The 16,479-nt window shown below is 42.4% G+C and overlaps 1 protein-coding gene across 1 annotated transcript in view; it reads right to left on the bottom strand.

Annotated features, from left to right (window-relative positions):
* LOC145353514 (transmembrane protease serine 7-like) overlaps positions 1 to 16,479 on the bottom strand; it is a 128,776-nt gene that overhangs the window by 37,075 nt on the left and 75,222 nt on the right. The window contains exons 18-21 of the mRNA XM_080204323.1: positions 11,365 to 11,564; positions 11,214 to 11,252; positions 2,121 to 2,340; positions 795 to 937 (exon numbers count right to left, since the gene is read on the bottom strand). Coding sequence (XP_080060449.1) covers positions 795 to 937; positions 2,121 to 2,340; positions 11,214 to 11,252; positions 11,365 to 11,564 — 602 coding nt within the window. The remainder of the gene's footprint in view (positions 1 to 794; positions 938 to 2,120; positions 2,341 to 11,213; positions 11,253 to 11,364; positions 11,565 to 16,479) is intronic.

The following is a 16,479-nucleotide window of genomic DNA, read 5'->3' as shown; positions in this document are numbered from 1 at the left end:
AGTCTCACAACACCAGGTTAAAATCCAACAGATTTATTTGGTATCACGAGCTTCCGGAGCGCTGATACTTCATCAGGTGAGTCACTCACCTGATGAAGAAGCAGTGCTCCAGAAGCTTGTGACACCAAATAAACGTATTGGACTTTAACCTGATATTGTGAGACTTCTTACTGTGCCCACCAGCCCAACACCAGCATCTCCACATTATGACTGAAAGAGAGACAGAGACATACATAAAACATACAAAAATATAATTGTACTGAACTGAGTTTCAGCAGCAATGATGTGGGTATGCCGGCGTTGGACTGGCGTAAACACAGTAAAAAGTCTGACAACACCAGGTTTTAGTCCAACCTATTTATTTGATAATATACTCACTAGCTTTCGGGGTTACCCCCTTCGTCAGGTGAATGGAGAGTTCATTCACCTCTCCATTCACCTGACGAAGGGGGTAACCCCGAAAGCTAGTGAGTATATTATCAAATAAATAGGTTGGACTAAAACCTGGTGTTGTCAGACTTTTTACTGTGTTTCAGCAGCAAGGCAGGAGATGCTTGAGAAAATTCACCAATGTTCCCTCATTTTAATTCAATTTTCTTTTTTAAACTGTTAAATTTTGAAAGCCAACAAGTACCCTTCCATTAGGTTGAATCTATTTTCTGCCATTATTAACAAAATGTATCTGCACACACACAAGAAAGGATAACTTTTGTTCATCTACCGGCCAAAGTTAAGGTTTAAGTTTTAGTAAAAAGCTCTAAATACTTTCTGAATAACAATTTTCTGAAAACTACCTCTTTTTCGAATAGCCTCAAAATATGCTTTAAATACTGAACCACCTCTTGGTACGTTTGATGAAAAAGTCACCAACATCACATTGCCAGATGAAGTCAATCTGATAACAGGAGGATTCCAAGTCACAGGTGAGCCACACCAGCTGAAAGAAAACAAGTCATCACCTTTGGTTATAAAACAACAGCATTTTGCTAATTACAGACTGATTTCATTCAGCAAGTTTAAGCTATTTATGGATTTTTATATTTAAAAAATGGGATTGAAGAATTGCTTCACTTCCAAAATTCTTAAACATAAAATTTCACTGAACCTCAGCTAAATTTGCCATGATTACTTTAACAATAACACTCATCAGACAACTTTACTTACAATACAGTGTTTTTAAAAAAGGCTGTTCACAATGTGCTAAATATTGTCAATGATGCCTGAATATAGTGGTCTTTGCATTTTCATGTTTCCTTAACGTTTAGCTAGTACAACGGAATGCTTAATATAAACTGAAAATTTAAGTTTAGTGTAACAAATTCATACATGCATTTCCACAAACAGGTGAACAGACAATACAGTCAGCTGCATTTAAAAACCTATGTGGCCCAAGCATGGAGTTTCCTCCAGGTGCTCCGGTTTCCTTCCACAGTCCAAAGATGTGCTGGGTAGGTGGATTGGCCATGGTAAATTGCCCCTTAGTGTCCCAAGATATGTAGGTTAGATAAATTAGTCATGCTATATGAGTTGGGTTGCGGGGATAGGGTGATAGACAGTGCCTGGGTAAGATACTCTGTCAAAGAATCAGTGCAGACTTATTGGGCTGAATGGCCTCTTTCTGCACTGGAGGGATTCTATGATTCTAGGGGTCATCCAGCTCAGCTGCTGTAACACTAATGAAAAATCACCTGAAACCCCCATTTGCACATCTACCTGGTGTTTTCATTGATCATCTATTACAGTGACCGGTCAATGGTTTGCTGAAGAAATTTCCAAAATTTGTATTTAATACTTTGTTTAGAATTCCTGCTGTCAACACACAACCATGATTCAAAGACTAAATCCAGGAAAGAGACAGTTCTGAACTAGACATTGTTGCACAATGAACCAACAGAAAACTTTGCAGAGTGAATGGTCCCATTTATCTCTAAGAATATGTGTCGCACTACTGTACTTATTTTTGCTAAAACACCAGCAGTCAAAAAAAATGAAGATTAAATACAAAATTTATTCCTCTAAGGAAATGGGTGTTTCATAGGAAGGTAAATTAGGCACTATTATAACGTAAACATACTCTAACGGTATTATAGATAAAGCTCACCAGATGTCTGCTGTCTTACCGTGTTATTATTTTGTTCTGTACGGGGAGTAGGAAGTCATAGGCTGATAGTTTATGGATTGCACAGTTTCCCGGAATTGCCCCATGGAGAGTCAGGATTACTAAATGTACAATATGGCCCGCTGGAACTCGCAGTCGCCACTGGTAATAGGACCTCTTTGGGCGTGTTAATGTCAGTGTCCGATTGTTGCCTGGTTTTGCATATAGATCAAAAGAAATAGCTGCAAAATGAGAGAAGTAAGTCTTACACAACAATAAGGAATATGGCCACTATAATTTATAATGTGCTCAACTTTGCAAAAATGGATTAAAGAGGCAAAAAGTTTAACGTACTATACAAAACAAACAATAGAAGAAAATCACAAAAGTGTTACAGAACAGGGAGAGGCCATTCAGCCCATCATGTCTGGACTGCCTCACCTAATGGGCAATTTATATGGTGCCATTTCACCATCTTCTCTCCCATAACTCTTTGCATTCTTCTTTTTCAAATAATGCTTTAATTCCCTGATTGGACCTGCCTCTTCCACACTGTCAGGCAGTGCATTCTAGACCTTAACCACTCCCCATGTGAAAAAGATTTTCCTTGCGTTACATTGCTTCTTTTGCCAATCACTTTAAGTCTGTACCCTTCCTGTTCTTGATTCTTTCACAAGTGTAGATAGTTTCTCCCTATCTACTTTGTCCAGACCCCTCATGATCTTGAATATTTCTACCAAGTCTAAAGTACTGGTACTATAAACAAAGATCCAAGTAATACCATAATTTTGATCAGCAAGGTTGAATTCTTTTGAAATTTTACTTTTTATAACTGTTAAACATTGAAGAAGCTACACTGCCTTGCAGCTCCAAAAAAAAGCTAAGTCTTAAAATTTATCAATAAATTTGACAGACTGGGTAATGCTGCATATTTTGAAGTGTTGTTTTAACTTCTAACTCCAGGATCGTACCACTGGGAGTTTACAAATGCTGGCTTATTCACTCGCATGAACCTTTCAGAGGTGCACAACCCTTGGAAGCTGGTCAACCAGGCACTCCTACCCACTATCAGGTTAAGTTTTTCCTGGATTTATTTCAATCTGTTCAACACAGATCAACCAAAGCCAATCCTACTCATAAACCATGCACACTGATTTTTGGAAGGTTACAATTTTGATGCAGAAATCAACCAGCAGAAAGACATGGATCAAAAATTATTTACAGGCCATAATAGGAAGCAGTGTTTTGAAAAGCTGCAGAATATTTAAAATAGTGTGTTTGTTTATTTAAAAAGAAACATAAGAACCAATGGAAATCCAGAATCCAGAGTGTAGGAGGATATGTTTCCTCTCCCATATAAATTGATCTCCTGCTTTAGGGAACATTCAACTTCTTTCACAACTTCCCATAAAACAAAAAGTTCAGAATCCCTATTAACCATCTCTTTACTCTTTAATTCTAGTTCTTAAGAAATATTGAACTAGTACCTTTTAAGAGAGCCAAATTGCCCCAGATAACCAGTTCCTGTGGGAAATGATAACCAGGAATTTCCTCGATGGATCTCCCAAACAGCCACTAAACCCAGGCACTACATTAGTGTAAACTACTGATAAGACGAGCAAATGAGGTTTCTGACAATCTTCTTCCAAAGTAATGATGGCCAATGTGAAGAACTCTTGAGGAAATTCCAGCAGAATCCTTTTAAATCATGAGTCCTGCTTGGGGCTTGAGAGTTTTGTAATTGTGCCCTCTGTACACAATGAAAGTAGACTTGTTGCTAGGCAAGACATGTTACTTATAAATAACCTACCCAGCTCTCCCAATAAATGGATAAAGTGGGATTTAAATTCTGGAAGGGATCTACTAATCTTTCACAAGAGTTATGGTAGTTAAGGTAAAGTTGCCATAATCTTCATTGACCATAGACTACTGGTGATCACCACACCTCAGTTGATGGGCCAGGTTGAGAAGGCTGGTCTTAGCCAATACAGGATTTGAACCCTGCTGTTGGTGTCACTCTGCATCACAAACCAGCCATCCAGCCAACCGCACTAATCGACCCCCTCCCCATGGTAGCAACCCCAGTACTGTTCAGCTGCATTCATATTACAGTAATGGCAAAATGAGCCATTATTGGATTAAAACTGTCTTGTATCCTGGAAATTAATACGCCTTGAAGTCTTTTGTGATTTTAATTTAATATTCTAGTCTGTGGACTATATTGATTACCTCTTAACATATAAAGTCATATGCCGATATAGCTTGAAACTATTAACAGCTGCATTCTCTCAGGGGAGTTTGAGACATGGCAGAGTGAAGGCAAGATGATAAAATTATCTATTGATTTTCCAAAGATGCATGTAGTACCCAAGTATTGTAAATGTGGTTCATTTTCTTAATCAGTAAAAAAAATTATTGGTCACAAGTAGGCTTACATTCACACCGCAATGAAGTTACTGTGAAAATCTCCTAGCAATCAGTAGCAAGTTACTGTGAGTCACTGATGTACAGAGTTATACTATTCTATAATATGCAAGGTTTGCATGCATATCTAGCTTTGAGGAAAAAAATTAAATCAGCAAATTTTGAGTATATACTATTCATTGCTACCAATAATTATGTAAAACACTTAACACATAACAACAAAACAACAAGACTCCATCAGTTAAGATTTCACTGAGTAAACATTGTCATCTCAGCAGAATCCATGCCATTCTGTTTTAATCACATGATTAGCTTGTTTTTTTCTCAGTGTAAATTTCAATGGTTTCACGAACTAAACTCAGCTGTAATATGGAATTTTCTCTCCACCTAGACTTGGCAAAGGTGTTACCAATTAATGGGACTGTTAATTACTGAAACTGCACAGTATTGTGATGATTTTGCAGTTAACATAACTGATTTAATCAGACTGTGATAGCTTTTGCTTAACAACCTGCTTAACTTGGTATAATTAATAAATCGATTGGACTGTTGTCAAACTTACCTCAGGGTTGCATAGTGGGTTTAAATTACTGTTAAAACAATGCAGTCTGCAACAAATTAATTCAAGCAACTGACATATTTATAAAACTGACCACTGTAATTTGATGAATTGTGCACAAGAGGGAGAGAATGCATTTTCTTTCAGTTTTTTAAAATCTCACATTTATTATTTTATATACTGACAGTAATCATGGCTATCACCAACCTAATACTCGATAAAAAAAAGCCATGATGTGGAGCTGCCGGCATTGGACTGGGGTAAGCACAGTAAGTAGTCTCACAATACCAGGTTAAAGTCCAACAGGTTTACTTGGTAGCACAAGCTTTCAGAACACTGCTCCTTCATCAGGTGATGAACCTCTCAGCTGATGAACAGGCAGCGCTCCGAAAGTTCATGCTACCAAATAAACCTGTTGGTCTTTAACCTGGAGTTGTGACACTACTTACTGGAAGAACTTAACAAAGGATTTGCGTGCAGGAACAGCGGGACCTGAAACAGCCACACTTCATTGTCCCACCTGAACTCAATTATCCATCGTGATATTATACTGCCTGACTACTTAAGTGGCAGCCAGCGTGAAACACACCCTGTTTGGGTCAGCAGGTATGCATGTGGCCCAGCACCAAGTTTAAAGACACCTGTCAGAGGCCGCTGAAGACAACAGAAGAGACAGAGGGAGATCTGCATCATGGTGGCTGCAGCATCAGGAAGAACTGCAGGCAAGTGGGCACTTCGGGTAGGCAGCAAGCCCCCGTTCTTTTGGACAAGAGTTTACGCAGCCTTGTGGAGGCGGTGACAGAGAGACATCTTCATGGTGAGCGATGGAAGGAGGACACCCCAAGAAGATCTGGGCGGAGCTGGCAGCTGAGGTCAGTGGACATGTTCTGGTCTGGCGCACATAGACACAGTAAAAGGTTCAATGATCTTCTGCACTAGACAAGGTGAGTTCTGAGTTGGGATTGTCCAGTGTGGGGAATTGAGGAAAGGTGCCCGTCCACAAGTGCACTCAAACGTGAGAGAATCTGCGAGTCTCAGAACACGCCTCTGCCCGTGTGTCGTTAAGGCTGCAGAAAAGACCTGAAGCCCTGGGTCCATCAAAGGGTCAGGTATCCAAAGGGGTGGGAATGTCCACCTGCCTCACGGGGTTGAAGGTAAGTGGATGGAACATCTTGCTATGGTGCTGCTGGTATTGGGTTGAGTGATCAATGGAGGTCCGCACTCACTCACAGGAGAAACATAGCTGTAACAACTCGAAGATCTGCCTAATCTGGCAATCCTCACCAGCCATGAGCTGGGAGCCCTGGGGTTCAAGTTTGAGTGGGGAGGGAGTTACTGTTGCAGAGGGCCTGCAGTCTTTGAGGAAGGTAAAAGCCCGATTGACTGAAGCATGACAGGCTGAGAACGAAAATAATGTAGCATCATCTCGTCCCTCATAAGGACATCAGTGATGGACCAATCATTGAGCCACTACTGGTACCACTCACACTGGGTCGTATATCATGGTCATTGATTCTGGGTGAAATGATGAATAGTTCTGACTGTTTTCATCTCTCGGATGAGCCATCCACCAGAGCCAGCTAGGGAGCAGACAACCTTCCATTGACATAAGAGCAGGCACTGATGGCTGTTGTCCCTGCAGTAGTCTCTCTCAATACTGAGCACCAGTGCAGATACTGGCATATCAGTGGGCAATAGTGCATCAGCTCAGTTGGCAGTGCACATTGGTGACGGCACATCACATTTACCTGAGCGGATGGGTGAAGGCCGGGCAGTCCAGGTTCCTGACAGTTGGGAGACTGCAGGAGACCAGGACCATGCTGAGTCTAAGAGTCTCAGTGCGAAGGCAGTGAGGGAGCTGCCAGGGTACCTTGGACAGAGCTTTTGAAACTGTGGATACAACTAGCTCAACATTCATAAAGCAAAATCCCTTCCAATTGACAAAGGTTTCAGCTGGTCAACTGATGTCTTGATGGCCACATGGGCACAATCAATGGCACCCTGAATGTGGCAACCCTTCACTGAACCACTCAGCATGGCTCATTTGGTCATCCTGAAATGGCTGAGTGTGTTCACCAACTTGACACAGCTGTGTGCACCTGACTGTAAATCTCCACAAACACCATCCACAGAGCTCTGGAAAGATCCTGAGGCATAAATAGTGTGAAAATAACTTTGACAGCCATCGGTACTGGGTGTCCATCCACACAATTGGAGGCTCTCTCTTCAGCACAATCATCTGGCAGATGATAACCCTGGCTTCCCTTGCCAGCCAGAGCCTCTTGCAGCACTGGACCTCTGTTATGTTGAGGTAGTTGGATCACTGCCTGTACATCCGGGCAGCTAGGTATTGGCATCTTCTGCGGGACATCTTCCTTTCCCTCTCGACAGGCCCTGAGCACCCTGTGCCTGCATCTCTGCTCTGAGGTGACATGTGAGAATCTGGCCTCCTCTCTCTTTGTCCCCAGTGCTCCACAGAGGGGGTGTTCCCTGCTGAGTAAATTATACCCATCTGCAGAGATGCAAATAGGGCTGACATATGCATGGAGGGTGCCAGAGGGACCCAGAGCTCAGATGTCAGAGGATAGCTATGTCCTGAAAAATCCATACTAGATATTCAGAACTGCTCCAAACCAAATCCATGTCTCATTCCCAAACCTACCAAGCCTTTGCTCCAGCCTCTTTTATCCCATCCTTGGATGAGAAAACTACAAAAATGGATTGGCTGCCTGTCTGTGTTGCCCATGCATCGACCTAAAACTTGCATGGGTAACATAATATTCAGGTCAGTTGTAGTTTTATTGCTCACAATGAGTTCCCTAATTGTTCGTGGATGCGCAACTGATTCACAGTTGCACCCACCCACCCACCGAAATATCGCATGAGTGTGCGAGGACACTATGACGCATGCCTAACATCTTCACACACAATTTCATATGCTTCTGGGTTGGGCACGCACCTGTCTGGGCAGCATAAAATTTCTCCCTTGTATTTTGTTTAGCATGTCTCAGAACTGACACAAAGAGCTTCATGCTGATCACTTTTTGAAGTGCAGGCTCTACACCCCCTCCTTCGGGTACCATATCCTCTTAGAGTATTGGTGACCATGGCATAGTGCAACAGCTCCTAGGCAGGCTACCCTTTACCTCCAATAATTGTTACTGAATGTCTAGAAGTTTCCTTCTGTAGGCTGGGCCTCTGAAACTATCACCTCTGCACTCCTCTGCAAAGTTCTGGAGCCATCAGTCATTGCATTGCTCATGTGACTCAAGCGCCAGGGACCTGGGTTCGATTCCCATCTTGGGTCACTGCCTGTGTAGAGTTTGCACATTCTCCCCATGTCTGCATGGGTTTTCTCTGAGTGCTCCAGTTTCCTCCCAGAGTCCAAAGATGTGTGGATTAGGTTGATTGGACATGCTAAATTGACCCTAGTTTCAGGAGATTAGCAGGGTAAATATGTGGCATTACGGGGATTGTTGTTGGTGCAGACTTGATGGGCCAAATGGCCTCCTTCTGTACTGTGGAGATTCTATGATGAATCACCTTGCACATCCCCCTCTAGCTCATTATTGAAACCAATGGGGTGCTGATCTCTGTATTGTTGATTGTGAAGAATGGAACAAGTCTTAGTGCTTCTTCTGGCTGGCTGTTTCCCTTCCAGGTTTGTCTTGTGAGTCCAAGTGATGAGAAGAGGCTGGAGGAACTGGAAATGGACAAGGCTCAGAATGGCAGGAGAAAGGTTATCTACCAACAGATAGCAGGCAGCACCAGCCTGGCAGTGTGTATGTCTCCAAAGAGAAAAGAAATGGTTATATTTAACAAAGTAGACAAGGGTAATTAAACTTGCTTCCAGCTTTGCCATTCCATAACTCCAGAGTTGTCTTCATCTAATAATGTGTGTAGATTCCTCCTCCATCTACGTGCTACAAGCTGGGCCTCTCCTCTTTCGTTGTGAGCCACTCTGACCTGCGATAAGAGGTGCGGTGAGTTAGTGTGGGATACTTTTGCTGTTCAACATGTTCATCCAGAGATGCTGAGAGGGCAGAGCAGCAAGTTGGAGAAAAGGCTAGGGAAGTGGCCATGTGCAACAAAATGCCTGCAGCAAGGAAAATATTGCCAGAAGAATAAAAGACCTTGCTGGTGGGACTAGGTGAACTGTTTGCACTTAAGTTTGCAGACACCGACAGTGTATGAATATAACAAGAAAGAAAAATGGTCAGCTAATTTGCTGCAATTGAAGATGGGTGTAAAATGGAAGAAAAGAAAGTTTGCAATGTTGCAAAGCAAAAACAGCTGAGGCAACGTCTAATGCAGAGAAATTGAGATAGTTGAGATAGCAAAACATCATTTTCATCCTTGCTGTCCTAGAGTTGAACTCCTTGCAGCACTTAACCCGCATTCTTTGGGTAGTCCAGTATTTATGCCCCTTCTATCCAGGTTTGCTTTTTGAGTTTGTTTAGGAATTCTGGTACCATCTGAACAGAAGAAGATTTCATTTCCTCCACTTGAATTTCCACTTGAACTTCAAAGATCTGGGGGAATTTTCCCATCCTGTTTGCCATGAGAATCGAAGGAGGTTGGTGGTGGTGGTGGTGGTGGTGGGGGGGCACCATGCAGAAGTCCATTGACCTCAGGAAGGATTTTCCAGTTTTGGAGCGAGCACGGCCACAAAATCCCATCCCTTGTCTTTGACATCCTCTGCTGCTGTGAACAACTTTCTGCACCAGCCACAACTTGTTCTTGGGGACATTTTAAGGAATGTGTTCATTCTCCTTCTAAAGTTTGTGCCAGAACAAAATCTTACCCATCCTCACCCACATTGGGCAGGCTGCCTGTGGTCACTGCAAATGCATGTGTGGCTCACCAATGAAGCCTATTCATCACCTGAAATCTTCCTCAGATCCAAATCTGCTCCCTTGTAAAAACAATGGGTGGAACCATGTATATGAATTAATACTTACGCCTCTATTTTATTTTGTGAATGTAAATCCTCAAAGCCAAACAACAACCTCCTCATTTTTTGAGTCTGCCACTTAGTCTGTAGAGGAGACACTCCTTGGTAATGTGCAGCATTATTTGTATTCCTCCACAAGTGCATCCAGGATTTGAACTGAGGCAGCATTGGTGGTGGCTGGTAGAATGCGGGCCCTGACTTGCCCTGAAACTGTTTAGCAAGGATTACTGTTGCAATGGTAACTCAAAGCCTGCCATTCAAAGATGGGGTTTGCTGCTGATTGATCTTGCTCCAGATGGAATGCTGGGATGGAAGTCAGGTACAGTCTGCATGGTTTTAACCAGCTTGTGGCTTTTCATCAGGCAGATGTGTGGGGGAGTGATGTTGTCAAGGACAGAAAGCCAGGGCAGTGGTATGGAATGGTGGGCTCCAGTTATGATATGCATGATTGCATCCAATGGAGTTTTAACAAGATGTGTGTGCAATGACTTTGCCAAACAGGTGCACAATACCCTGCTGAAGGATACGATAGGGTAAATGCTGACGTCTAGAGAGCAGCACCCCATGTAGATCCAACACGTTTGGTTAGTAGATTATCTCTGGTTTTAACCTTTGCTGCTGTTTTCTTCAGAATTTCCTGGAAGGACAAAGATCTATCGAGAATCACCCTCCACTATATTGGGTAACAATCATGTGTCAAGTCTGGGCATCCATGTAAACATGCATTTTAAAAAAAAATTATGTCTGTCAATGCGATAGATACATTAAAAAATCATGTCACAGAACCCTACAGTGCAGAAAGAGGCCCTTCAGCCCATCGACTCTGCACCAACCACAATCCCACCTAGGCCCTACCTCCATATCCGTACATATTTTACCCGCTAATCCCTCTAACCTATGCATCTCAGGACACTAAGGGGAAAATTTTAGCATGGCCAATAAACCTAACCTGCACATCTTTGGACTGTGGGAGGAAACCGGAGCACCCAGAGGAAACCCATGCAGACACAAGGATAATGTGCAAACTCCACACAGACAGTGACCTGAGCTGGGAATCGAACCTGGGTCCTTGGAGCTGTGAAGCAGCAGTGCTAACCACTGTGCTACCATGTCGCCTTAATGGGATACAATGGGATAGATTCACTAATGGGAATAGGAAGATTTGAAAAAGTCCTTACCCGACTTTACTGTCAAGTCATATTCTTCAGATCCTGAAGCTGCAAAAAGGTTAAAAGATAGTGAGATCTGAAAGGAATACACACCGAAGCAGAAGGTGGAATCATTAGACCTACTGCGCAAATCTTCAATTTACATGAATAGTAACACTACCAAACAGCTCAACTGTATAAACATCAAAATCTTCTTCAGTGGAGGATATCTCTTCAGAGTAGTTCAGCATGGGCACTTTCAGTTTTTTGCCATTAACTTGTTGCAAGTTAGATGTGGTTGCATTTTTGATGTAGTGTGCTATATCTTCTGGAGCTGAGAATTTACTCCAATAATAAGCCCGGAGTCCTTCTTCTCCTTCACTGCAACAGTAACAGAAGAGCAATGGATGTTAGAACTTTCACAAGTATGCAACTAAAAACAACTCCACTCACCGGGCAGAACTGACATAGAAACTGGTGACCAAATGCTAGTGGCATATTTTTAACCTTTCTGCCCCTGATACTGAGCTTTGCATATCAAGAGCACATGAGGAATTGAGGCACATACTCAAGCTCCCTAACATGTGCTCCTTTTGTTTTCCTCTTTATCTTCCATTCTTTTCATGTTCTTCTTTCTCAATCCATTTGAGTTTCTCTCACTATCACCTCTATTTCTTAATTGATCACTGTATTTTTCCCTCAATATTTATAGAACACTTTATAAAACTTTATATTAAGACAAATTGGCCTTCATTGAAGAGGATTTGAGTTCAGCAGTAAAGATATCTTGTTGAAATTGTATAAAGCCTTGGTCAGGCTGCACCTGAAGTACTGGATACAATTTTGGTCGCCTTACATAAGAACATAAGAAATAGGAGCAGGAGTAGGCCATCTAGCCCTTCAAGCCTGCCCCGCCATTCAATAAGATCATGGCTGATCTGTCGTGGCTCAGTTCCACATTCCCGCCCTCACCCCATAACCCTTAATCCCCTCGCTTATCAAAAACCCATCAACCCGCGTCTTAAAAATATTTAGCGAGGCAGCCTCCACCACTTCAACGGGCAGAGAATTCCAGAGATTCACCACCCTTTGAGTGACGAAGTTCCTCCTCAACTCCATTCTAAACCGCCCCCCCTTTATCTTGAGGCTGTGCCCCCTAGTCCTACTGTCCTTTCTGAGCGGGAAGAGTCTCTCCACCTCTATCCTATCCATCCCATTCATCATCTTATATGTCTCAATGAGATCTCCCCTCATTCTTCTAAACTCTAATGAGTACAAGCCTAGTTTATTCAGCCTCTCCTCATAGCTCAACCCCCTCAACTCCGGTATCAGCCTAGTAAACCTCCTCTGCACTCCCTCCAAGGCCAAAATATCCTTGCGTAAGTGCGGCGACCAAAACTGCACACAGTACTCCAGCTGCGGCCTCACCAATGCCCTATACAGTTGCAGCAAGACCTCCCTACTTTTATATTCAATCCCCCTCACTATGAAGGCCAGCATCCCATTAGCCTTCCTGACCACCTGCTGCACCTGCAGGCTGGGTTTTTGCGACTCATGCACAAGGACCCCAAGGTCCCTCTGCACCATCGCATGCTGCAGTTTTTCACCACGTTACCTAAGGAAGGATATACTTGCCATAGTGGGGGTGTAATGAATGTTCACCAGAGTAATTCCTGGGATAGCATGATTGTCCTATGAGGAGAGAGTTAGGGGGCTTGTAAGATCTGGAGTTCAGAAAAATGAGAGACGATCTCAACAAAGCATACAAAATTTTTCCAAGGCTCGGCAAGGTAGATGCTAGAAAGGCATTTTCCCCGGGCTGGAGGGGGTGGACATCTAGAAGTAGGGGACACATCTCAGAATAAGAAAAGGCCCATTAGGACTAAGAGAAGGAGGAATTTCTTTACTCAGAGTGGTGAATATTTGGAATTAACTATCCCAGTGGACTGTGGAGGCTCAGTCATTGAGTATTACCAAGCAATAGATTGATAGATTTCTAGATAGTAAAGACATCAAATGTTTTGGCGATTAATGCCATTTTCCTGCACTGAGGTAGATCAGCCATGATGTAATTGGATGGTGGAGCAGTTTTGACTGGCAAAATGGCCTTCTTCTATTCCTCTTTCTTGTGTTCCTATTAAATGGGGACAATTTGGCTAGAAAACTATAGCAAAGACAATTAGCCTATTAGTGGGATCAACTTTTATCCCATTCACAGAACATCCAGACAATCACTTGGATGATGGCAACGCTTTAGGTGCAACCACCCTGGACAACGAATTCAGTCTGAGAAGGAACTAGCCCAGCCATTATCTAATAAAGTCAAAACTATAAACCTGGAATGCACTGGTCATGACCATGTTTGGCTAACTGGGCAGTTGATTAGGATCACGTGACAATCCAGTTAACTCTCTTTTGTGCTATAAGAATTTTTTTCCTCCAGGCCAGAGACAGAAACAGAAATAATGCCAAAGTGAAAAAAAAACCCTTTGTGGGCACCCTTTCTTCCCATATCCATCTTGCAAGCTCAAACATTTGACTGCCATGTGCCACAGGCAGAGATTTTGAAAATAAAACTCAGTCAGCAACTGCTTCTCCCAAAAAACAGGTAAATCATTCGTCTACTTTGAACTGTCTCAACCTCAAAATCTGAAGGGCCACTGAACTCAGCGTGGATCCACCCAAGTCAACAGCATACAAGAAACATACAACTTTAACCTTAAATAGATTTTTTAACATATCATTTAATTTCCTCCCACAGTCTAAAAATGTGCAGGTTAGGTTGAATGGCCATGCTAAATTGTCCCTTAGTGTCTCAGGATGTGTGTATTGGGGGGAAGGGGGGTTATTGGGCTAGATACATGGGTTACCGGGATAGGCCTGGGTTGGATTCAGTCAGGGAGTAGATGTGGGCTTGGTGAGTTGAGTGGCTTCCTTCTGCACTGTAGGGATTCTATGTTTCTATCATTTTGTTTTGTAACCTATTTTTGTAAATGTGAATCTGAGTGTGCATGCATGAAAAAGTTAGAATATTTTGATTATTTTATTTATTCTGGATTAAGTGTAATAAAAATTATCCTCTTTTTCTTTCCAAACAAACCTCGAGAAAATCTGTAGTTTGAGTTTTTTTACAGTCATAGCACACAAACAGTTAAATACCAGCAAACATATCCTTTCAAGAAAACCTGTTGCAATCAAATAAGGAGTGGAAAAGGGGGAACCATTCCATCTCTTCTCTGATCCTTTCCCACAGTCTGAAAGACATGCTGGTTAGGTGCATTGACCCAAACAGGTGCTGGAATGTGGCGACTGGGGGAATTTCACAGTAATTTTGTTGCGGTGTTAACGTAAGCCTTACTTGTGACTAATAAATAAACTTTAAATTTTTGATTGTAACAGTGTATGGATAGCTGTTTAGCTATATAACATAAATTTATGATACTTAATATTAAAATACATTTACATTATCAATTTGTTAGTTTTTTTATTAGTCACAAGTAAGCTTACATTAACACTGCAATGAAATTACAGTGAAAACCCCCTAGTCACCACACTCCAGTGCTTGTTCAGGTACACTGAGGGAGAATTTATCATAACCAATTGACCTAACCTGCACATCTTTGGACTGTGGGGGGAAACCAGAGCACGCAGAGGAAACCCATGCAGACATTGGGAGAATGTGCAAACTCCACACAGGCACCCAAGGCTGGAATTGAACTCAGGTCCCTGATGCTGTGAGGCTGCTGTGCTAACCACTGTGTCACCATGGATTATACTTTGCTTAAAATAAGTTTGAGTTAAAATAAAGAAAACAAAACTGACTCAATTATACAAAGTAATTTTAAAATACTGTTGTACTCACCTGAATGCAGTGATGACAGATTTCAGATAATATTTTCCCAATATAGATGGTTCATACAGTTCTGAAAACTAACAATTGAAAAGTAAATAGGAACGTATGAAATGAATGGGAGCCTTTCTCTTGCTAAGTTTCATTCAGTTTGTCCTCTCATGAATTCAAACCAATGCATTCAGCATTCAGTATTATCATTTGGTTGAGGCAACCAAACAGTTGGGCTCACCTCAGTGTCCTGGTCAGCATTCAGGACTGAACTTCCAAAGGTCAGGAGCCAAAATTATTTCCATTTAAGTTCAAGGCAGCCACTGCTGGTGTTTCTGGCATTTTCAGTGAGGTGAAACAGAGCTCCCTCTCCAAACCACCAAAACCCATTTGTGGAGGCTCTTCCACCCTGACCACAGCTCCCACCACCCCCCGCCCCCAACACCCCCACCAAATTCCACACACCTTCAGATTTTATTTCCATGTGGAGGAGAGAAGCTACTTTTGCTTTAAACAGGCCACAATTCTCCTGTCCCTGCGATAGTGCAGTGTAATTCATCACCAATCTTCCACCTTAGGGAGAGGAGGCAGCTCCTCTTAACATTCCTTTGGCTTTCATCATGATCAGACTTTCATTTGATCAATGGGGAGCATATTTCTCCTTCCTGCAAACATGTCACCCAATCTGTATGGGGTTGGGGGAGGAGTAATTCATGGCCATTAGAATCATACAATAGCACAAAAGGTAGCCATTTGGCCCAGCGAGTCTGCACTGGCTCTCTGTGAGAGCAATTCAGCCAGTCCCACAACACCATTCCTTCACATTTTTATCTTCAGGTGCTTAATCAATTCCCTTTCATAAATCACAATTGAATAATCCTCCATCGAGCTCTCAGATAGCGTATTCCCAGTCCTACCCATTCACTGGGCTTTAAAAAATTGTTCTCTCATGTCACCTCTCGTCAATTAGTCAATCACCTTAAATCTGTGTCGATTGTTTTCAACCTCTCTGTCAAAGGGAACAGTTTCTGTCAACCTTATCAAAGCCTGTCATGATTTTGAATATCTTGACTAAATCTCCTCTCAACCTCTCTCTAAGGAGAACAATTTCTCTAGTCCATTCTCATAATCAAATTCCCTCATTCCTAGAATAATTCTTACCAATCTACATAAGAACATAAGAAATAGGAGCAGGAGTAGGCCAACTAGCCCTTCGAGCCTGCCCCGCCATTCAATAAGATCATGGCTGATCTGTCTTGGCTCAGTTCCACATTCCCGCCCTCTCCCCATAACCCTTAATCCCCTCGCTTATCAAAAACCCATCAACCCGCGTCTTAAAAATATTTAGCGAGGTAGCCTCCACCACTTCAACGGGCAGAGAATTCCAGAGATTCACCACCCTTTGAGTGAAGAAGTTCCTCCTCAACTCCGTTCTAAACCGCCCCCCCTTTATCT

This window comes from Carcharhinus amblyrhynchos, chromosome 15 (assembly GCF_965287045.1).
Source record: "Carcharhinus amblyrhynchos chromosome 15, sCarAmb.v2.hapA, whole genome shotgun sequence".
NCBI lineage: Eukaryota > Metazoa > Chordata > Chondrichthyes > Carcharhiniformes > Carcharhinidae > Carcharhinus > Carcharhinus amblyrhynchos.
The sequence above is the reverse complement of the archived record's forward strand: the minus strand, read 5'-3'. Positions and strand labels throughout refer to the sequence as shown.